Source organism: Marmota marmota, unplaced genomic scaffold (genome assembly GCF_001458135.2).
Source record: "Marmota marmota marmota unplaced genomic scaffold, marMar, whole genome shotgun sequence".
Classification (NCBI taxonomy): domain Eukaryota; kingdom Metazoa; phylum Chordata; class Mammalia; order Rodentia; family Sciuridae; genus Marmota; species Marmota marmota.
The window spans coordinates 1,521,336-1,529,639 of record NW_025999895.1 but is presented as its reverse complement, the minus strand read 5'-3'; the positions used below and the strand labels follow the sequence as shown (position 1 = coordinate 1,529,639).

At 63.0% G+C, this 8,304-nt stretch overlaps 1 protein-coding gene across 1 annotated transcript in view; it reads right to left on the bottom strand.

The window, feature by feature from the left end:
• The window catches only part of Aatk (apoptosis associated tyrosine kinase), a 27,155-nt gene that overhangs the window by 834 nt on the left and 18,017 nt on the right, over positions 1-8,304 (bottom strand). Inside the window, 9 exon segments of the mRNA XM_048796606.1 lie at positions 7-136; positions 222-2,423; positions 2,425-2,791; positions 3,106-3,255; positions 5,000-5,121; positions 5,193-5,277; positions 6,593-6,726; positions 7,742-7,829; positions 7,933-8,051. Coding sequence (XP_048652563.1) covers positions 7-136; positions 222-2,423; positions 2,425-2,791; positions 3,106-3,255; positions 5,000-5,121; positions 5,193-5,277; positions 6,593-6,726; positions 7,742-7,829; positions 7,933-8,051 — 3,397 coding nt within the window.

Here is an 8,304-nt window from a genome sequence, read left to right as displayed (position 1 = left end):
CGGAGCAGTCACGCGAGCCGTCATCCCGTCGCGGCCGTCCGGGGGCGCTGGGCGAGCCGGGGCTACCCTCCAGAAACGCGGGAGGCGACTCCTTCGCGCCAGGGAAGGGCTCTCCGAGCTCCCGGGTGGGACTCTCCTGGAGGGACCAGAGAATCACATGGCTCACGCCAGGAGCCGCAGCAACTCTCACCCTCCCCATGCACCTCGTGCCGGCTATCCACCTGGTCAAAGAGGTAGACGGTGACATCGTCGAAGAAGGACACAGCTTTCTTCTTGCGCTCCAGGTCTTCGCAGAAGGCCTCCGACAGCAGGCTGGGCATCTTGAGCAGGCTGCGCAGGTTGCGCGCGCTCTGGCTCTCAGCCACCACTACTGGCACAGCTGGGGACTCGTCCTCACTGTCCTCGCTGGGCTCCTGGATGCTGTAGCAGCGGAGCTCTTCGTCCGACTCGTCGCTGTCTTCACTGTCCTCCTCCTCCTCCTCCGACCGGCCCTCCAATGCCCCAACATGGTCAGGCAGTGCCAAGCAGAGCGGGGTTCTGGAGGTGCCGGAGCCCCCTGTCCGCCCTTGTGGGGACCACCCTGACAGTCCTGGGGTCCTCTGAAGCTCTGCTCCTTCACCTTCTGAGCTCAGTGGGACCGGGGTCAGCAGGAAAAATTTGGAATGGCTAGGACTGGGCACAGTCTGCACATCTGATGGACCTTTGGACCCAGGAGGCTCTGCCTTGGGATTACTGGAGCAGGCATCTGGCTCCTCCCCAGGTGGAAGCGCCTCCTTGTGGCCAGTGCCTGGTGCCTCCTGGAGCACCCCAGGCTGGGGAGAAGCCTGTACAGATGGCCCAGGACCCTGTGGACTCTTAAGGTCTGGCTCTAGCCCCAGGGCCTGAGCCTCACTGCACTTCTGGGGGCCCACAGAGGGCTCAGACTCAGCATCCAGGTCTGAGAAGTATGCAGAGTCTCTGTAGGGGTTCTTCTCGCTGAGGCTTCCCAGGGAAGCCGAGAGCTGCATATCAGGCCCTCCACTCCCACCTTCTGAGGCCAGCTCCCCAAAGGCCCCAGGATCACTCGACTCATGGGCCTCCTTGAGCACAAACTCAGGGGACTCATAGTTCTCAGTGTCATAGCCACTGTCCAGGGCTCGGGGCTGCCCAGCAGGGATGCCAGCGGCTGATGGGCTGAAGACCTCACAGCCACCATCACTGGCTGAAGACGGGATGTCCAGAGAGTCCAGGGAGTCGGGGGTCCCCACCTGCTTCTGCAAAGATCGGAAGGCTGGCACTATACCTGGCTTCTCAGCCTGAGGGCCATCACTAGACAAGTCAGTAAAGACACCCAAAGTGGCTTCAGTTGTGTCTTCCTCCTCACTACCGGGTGCCTCCTGGGCGGCAGAGTTACTGCTGCTGTCCAGAGTTGGGACTGGCTTGAGAACTGTGACCTGGCCACTGGTAGCAGGTGTGGGTGAGGCAGGCAGGGCATCAGGGGCGCTGGCCTCCTCTGAAGGAAGTGGGGCTCCCTCGTGGGATGGGGAGGGGATGGAAGGAAGAGGCAGTTGGGGTCCAGCAGAGCCCTCAGCCTCCTGGGCAAGCTTGGGTTCTGCCTGAGGGTTGCCACCCCCATTTACAGCAGTCTCTGTGCAGGGGGATGTGACCTGGCATGGATGGGGTGGGCTGATGCATCCACCTGGCTCCTGGCCCAGGGAGGCTGTCTGTGGCCCAAGCAGAGGCTCCCTGGGGTCCTCCCGGTCCAGGGGTTGGCCCAGCTCAGGGGAGGCTCGTGGGGTCTGGTTTGGGCTGGGGCAGTGGTCTGCGCAGCTGCCCACGTAGCCTGGGTCCCAGGAATCTGGGTCACGGCTGCCACTGTTGTTGTTGGCTGACATGTTGGAGCTCCAGTGTCTACGCTGGGCAGCCCTTTGTGCCTCAGCCTCCCCCAGCTCCTCCCCACCAGGGGATGGCTGGGCCCTGGAGCTCGCCGAGGGGGATGCCCCCAGTGGGTCCTGGAAGAATGGAGGGCAAAAAGCGGATACACCCCAGTCTGCATCCTCTGCTAGCATGGAGGGCCCAGGAGAGAGTGAACGTGAGGGGGAGGGTGGATCCCCAGCTCGGCTGCTGTTCTGGTAGTGGTTGCAGCGGCCCCTGGGGCCATCAGCTGGCGGTGTGTGGCCCAGCAGCGGCTCCATGGCCAGCGAGGCAGCGGTGCTACCGTCGGAGTCCTCGTCTTGGTCCGCAGCAGCGGGGGGGCTGGGCGCACAGTCAGAACAATCGGGATCGTGGCCCGCGGCAGGCGCGGCCTCCTCCAGGCGAATGAAGTACTCGCTGCCCAGAGAGGGGCTGTGCGCGCTGAGCACGGGCACCACGCCTGGCGGCGCTCCGTCGGGGACACACAGCTCCTGCAGGCGCGCGGCGCGGCCCGGGCTCGGCGCGCCCCCCCGTCGGCTGGAAGGCGTCGGCGCCGCGACCTGCCTCCCATTTGTACTCAAAGTTGAGGCCGCGGCTGGTCTCGGTCACTGTCAGCACGTCGTCGCCGTCCGCGTGGAAGCCGTCGCCTGCGAACTGCTCCAGCAGCGGGAAGGACGAGGTGGCGGCCAGCTCTGGGGCGCCGCTCAGCGCGGGACCCGCTGCGCCCATCCCTGGGCCCACGCCACCGCCGCCTGGCCGCAGTGAGCGCCAGCGCCGCTCGAACTCCTCCTCGGCTTCCGTGGCGCCCTTAGCACACAGGTAGGACAGCAGCAGATGCACCTCCTCGGCCGTGGGCCGCTGCTCCGGCTGCAGCCAGCAGAACTGCATCACCTCGTACCTGCCGGGAGGCCCCATGGGTGGACCTGGCCATGCCAGCCCCCCACGAGGAAGTTGTTCCCCTGACTTCAGCTACTTGGGGGCAGTAAAGGGGTCTCCCACTTACTTCTCCCACACCCCAGTCCCCCAAGAAGCCGGCAGCGTGAGAGCAGATCCCCCTTTCCTGATGACAGGTGTGCAGAGGCCCCAGAGAGGGCAGAGGCTGGGGCCAGGGAGACCTTGAACCCCAGCAGTTGTATTGAGCCACCTCTACCCTGGGACTTAGAGCATTCCCCACTTCTGAGACTTCCTGTGCAGGGATGGTGGGGTCCTCACCAGCGGTCAGACAAGGTCAGCTGCAACTGGGGCTTGGGTAACTTGAGCTGCTGCTCCCGGACAGCATAAGCCAGCACCTGCCGGTCTGAGTGGTGGGGGTAAGGCTGTGCACCCAACTCGAAGAGCTCCCAGATGGTCACACCCAGGGACCTGTAGGGCCAACCACTGTGAGATGGGGCTGGGCATGCCCCTACAAGACCCAGGGACACCTAGGGCAGAAACAGCTCAGTACTACACAGCTGCTCCCACCCCACCCCCACCAAGAAGAGATCATGGTCACCCTGGCCAGGACGAGTGCAGCCCCAGGATGCCTCGATAGTAAAAGCCAGACTGGAAAACACCCCTGTGGGGCTGAGGGAACAAGCTGGGGCACCAGGCACAGGTGCGGCTGGGAGAGAGCAACTGGGGGCTCTTTCCAGAGGGCCATGGCTTCACCTGGCTCTGGGGAGTGGAGGACAGAGTTACTGTGGCGATGGAGAAGTTACTGACCTTGGTCAGAGCTCTGTGCCTGGGGACCCTAGCCAGAGTGCAGTGGGTTGGGCACACTTGAAAGGGACACCTGGACTGAGAACTGAAGACAGGGAGAGGAGGTGGAGCCATGATGGGGGCATGGTTCAGAGGCCTAGGGGAGGCCCCTAAAAGTTCAGGAAAGGTGGCTGGTGCAGGGATGCAGGCTCTGATTGTCAGCAGGAGAGGGACAGAAGCAGAGGCTGGTCCAGCCACCTCTGTGGCAGGAGGCAGCCCCAGGACTGTGAAAGCTGGCACTCTCCAGGTCCCCAGAGCAGCTCCGCCCTGTCCCTCTGAAGGCTGCTGAGCCAGGATGAAAAGAATGGCCACTGCCCAGCTGGGCACTGGGGCTCAGAATGGCGGCTTCCAGGAGGCAGTCCTGGGGGACCCCCAGCACCCCTCCCAATCTGCTTCTCTGCCCAGCATGGCCTGACCACCACTTGCCTAAAGGCAGCCAGCAGCCCACCCCCACCTCCCCAGGGGCACAGGTGTGATCCAGGCCCACACCCCACAGGACAACCCACACTGCTGCTTGTAGCGGCATTTTGAAACTCAGTGTGCACTCTGACTGTTATTGTTGGATGTCAGCCCAGTAGATCCTGTGAGGCCCAGAGTCAGGGAAGTCCCTCCACCAGCATGGGGTCCCCAGCAACTACACCTGCTCAGTCCACTAGCATTTGCAAATGCAGGTGGGCACCAGCTCCCAATGACCTCCAGAGGCCAGTATGGCAGACACAAGATGTTATCTCACGCTAGACTCTCCTGCAGTGGCCAGCCTGCATCCCGCCACAAAAGGCCAGGGGATGGCTGGATGGCTGGTGGAGTGACCCTTCAGGCCTGCAAACCCTGTGTCCTTTCCATATATATATATATATATATGTGTATATATATATATATATATATATATATATATATATATATATATTAAATTGGGGATTTAACAGGGTTCACTTTACCACTGAGCCTGGTCCTTTTTTAAAAGATAGGATCTTTCGGGGGGGCTGGGGTTGTGGCTCAGTGGTAGAGCACTTGCCTAGTACTCGTGAGGCACTGGGTTCCATCCCCATCACCACATAAAAAAAACTAAATGAACAAAATAAAGTTATTGTGTCCATCTACAAATAATTTTTTTTTTTTTTAAAAGACAGGATCTCTCACTAGATGGCTGAGGGTCTTCCTAAGTTGCCAAGACTAGTCTTGAACTTGCTATCCTCCTGCCTCAGCTTCCTGAGTTGCTGGGGTAGCAGGCACACATCACCGCACCCCAGGCAAACCCTTCATTCTTGCTAGAGGCTCCACTCAAGCCCCAGGCAGCCCCGAGGCTGAGCTGAAGCAAGGGGAGTTCAGTGCTCCCGAGACGCCCTCTCTGCTGGGGACTGGCACTCACCACACGTTGCTGGTCTTGGTCTGATCTACCACGAGCAGGTTGCCATGCACCTCATCCACCAGCTCCGGGGCGATCCAGCGCAGCGGCACCCACAGCTGGTCAGCGGTCACGAAGTAGTCTTCCTGTGGGCCCACGGGGACGGGTGAGCCCTGCCAGGTGCAGCCCCCTGCAGGCCCCACCCACCCTGACTTACCCTGTACTTGCAGTGAGACAGGCCGTAGTCGCCAATCTTTACCGCCAGGTCAGCTGTGAGCAGGCAGCTTCGCAGGGCCAGGTCGCTGTGGGGTGGGAGGCAGGGTCAGCCGGGTGTGCCAGGCTAGGGGCCTTGAGCACTGAGGGTCCTCTGCCCACAACTGGACAGCTGGTCACCCAAGGTGTCCTGGGCTCCACCCAGCAGTAGGCAGGAAGAGGCGTCTGAGAGGTTGGCCCCAGCCCTGGGCACTCTGGAAAGCCTGCATGGACAAGGCCTCTAAACTGACAACGCAGATGAAGAAAACGAGGCCCAGAGAGGGCCAGGACATGCCTAAGGGTCCCCAGTGAAGGCACTGCCAGGCCAGCACTAGCACGCCAACCCCCAGCCCCTCCTTCCCTTCTGGGGTACCTCTGCTGGCCTGGCCTGGAGTGGACCTGAGGCCACAGCAACCCCTGCTGTGGGTCTGCGGCTTTCCTCCCAGGGCCATGTTCCCTCTGACCTGTGCCACATCACCACTCTAGCTCCCTGGGAGGCGAGAATCCACGGGGAACTGAGGCCCGGAGTGTCCCGGGGATCCTGCCAGTGGCCAGAGCCCATGTTTCAGACCCTGGTCCTGCCCTGCCACACAGGGTGGGAGCTGAGGCCCCAGGGTGGGGTGGAGCATGCAGGTGACCCGGAGTGACCTCCAACCCAGTGGCTGTCTCTGGTGGAATTTTACCCTCCTGCCTGGCTGGAGGGTGTGTGAGGCACTGGGTTCGATCCCAGTGTGTGTCCAGGGACACGCAGCTGTGCCAAGGACTCAGGTGGGGATGGAGCAGCTCCAGCCTGTCCCTACCCCAGGAGCCCTGTGTCTGTGTGCCAGGGCACAGCTGCAGAGGAGCCAGGTGTCCTGGGCCACAGCTGTGTGCCCGTGCCTGGGGTGGGGGTAGCAGGGCAGGTGCGCAGGGGTCAGGAAGCTGGCAGCTGCCCTCTTCAACAAAATCACTGATGCTGGAGTTGCCTGTGTCACCACTCAGCACCAGGATATTGTTGGGGAGGACGGCCCATGCGGCGTCCAGGGCTGGCAGGGGCCACTTGTCCATCACCACTTCTTCCAGCACGTCCCCCCAGGCTGGGGGGACATCCTGGCCTGTCTTTCTGACTGCTGAGGTAGGACAGAGCCTTCCGGCTGCTGGGGGCCAGCTAAGCCCTTCCTTTTTGCCTTGGGGGAGACAGGGCAGGGCTGATGCGAGGTTTAAAAACCCTGTAACCCTCCCGTGGTCACTATTCAAAGTGATAGAGGTTGCCCAGTGAGTCCTCCCAAGGCCCCAGGAGGTGGAACCAGGTGCCCTTTCTGCAGGGCACACAGGCGGTGGGCACAGAGGAAGCCCATCCAAGGCCCGGCCCCACCTGCCCCTCACCTGTGCACATAGTTGTTGCGATGCAGGTGCAGGACACCACAGGCTACCTCACAGGCCATGCGCTGCAAGGTCAGGGGGTCGGGCGCCATGGACTCGGGCACCCGGCAGCTCCGCAGGTAGCCCTTGAGATCCCCCTGCCAAGAGGAGCACAGAGCCGCCTGCCAGCTGGGGAGTGGCTGCCAGTGCAGGCTGCCGCCCTGCTCCAGAGCCCTGCTGCCCACCCTGCCCACCCACCTGCTGGGTTGGCAGGTCTGACCCTTGAGCCAGGGCTGCCCACCAGCCACCAGGCAGCGGCTGCCCAGAGGAGCCCAGCACTGCCCCACAGCAGCTGTCGCTCGGCACCAAGCTATTTCTGGAGAGGACTTTGTGTCCCAGAGATGGGCCAACAGGAATGACCCACAGGTGGCCCTTCAGAGTGCTTTCTCTAAACTGGCCCGGCCAACTGGCCCTGTGGGGTCCCTAGGGCCAGATCCCTTTGGACAGTCAAAAACACGAGCCTGAATGGATTTGTTGACCACCACATGAGCCAGGAGGCACGGGGGCTGGTGGCCAGAGGATGGGCCGCAGCCCGAGTGCGGAACAGAGCTGCTCCCGGGAGCCCAGGTGCCAGGAGTGCAGATCCCGGGGTGAGGGCCTGTGTCCTGCCGGATGCCAGCTCTGCCACAGGCAGCCTCAGTGCGGGCACACCTCAGCTCGGTGCTGGAGCTGTGAGCATGCACAGGGCCCAAGGGGGACAGTCTGCAGGCAGGGGACGCAGAGTCTGCCCTGGAAGGTGGCCAGTCCCAGGCTCTCATGATTAAAACTGAGGGAAGTGTCGCCAGCCCCATGGCTGCTAGGACACCTTGAGCTCAACGACCACCCAGGCTGCTCTGGGGAGCCCAGGCAGATGGGAAACCCCCGGGGGGCACAGGGGGCCTCAGCCCCAGGCCCACTTTGTCCTGAGCCCACAGCCATGCCTAGTGCTGGCAGGTCACCCTCTGTGTGCAAGCTGCCTCTGGACGGTGGTTCAGCAGGGCCTCCTGGGACTCCACCTTAGGGGGTGTGAGGCCTGTGAGGCCTAGGTAGGGCAAGAGGGGACCCCACTGAGCCAAGCCCCACCCCCGCAGCAGAGGGCTGGGGATGGGCGGCCCCTCTCTGCACAGCACTCACCAGCGGGCAGAGCTCCATCACCAGCAGGTAGGGCGTCACCTCGGCGCACTGGGCCAGGCACTGGAGCAGGTTGCTGTGCTGCAAGGCCCTGCAAGAGCCCACAGGAGCCCTGAGGCGCGGGCGGGGCTGCAGCTGCTCCTGCACAGGCCTCCCGTCCCCACCACCCCAGCCCTGGGCCCTGGGCCACCCACCTGTAGGGCTGCGCCTCCTCCAGGAACTGCATCTGCTCCTGCACACTGGCACTGGCCTTCAGCTCCTTCACCACCACCTGGGTGCTGCTGACGCCCGAGTGCACCTCGCCCAGGAACACCTGTCAGGCACGCCGGTCACCCTCCCCTCCCAGAGCAGCTCGGTCCTCGCTCTGCGTCCTCCCGTCCTCGGAGAAGTCCTGCCACCCTGAGGCCTGCTCTGCTCCTTCGCAGGATGAGCTTAGGAACCTTCTATGCCTGGTGTCTATTCCCAAGGCCCTGGCTCTCGGGCTCGGGCTCCACCGTCCAGGCTGAGGGTGGGGTGGGGGAGGTGGGGCCACAGGGCTGCTCCCCCTCCCCCAGCAGCCCCTGCCC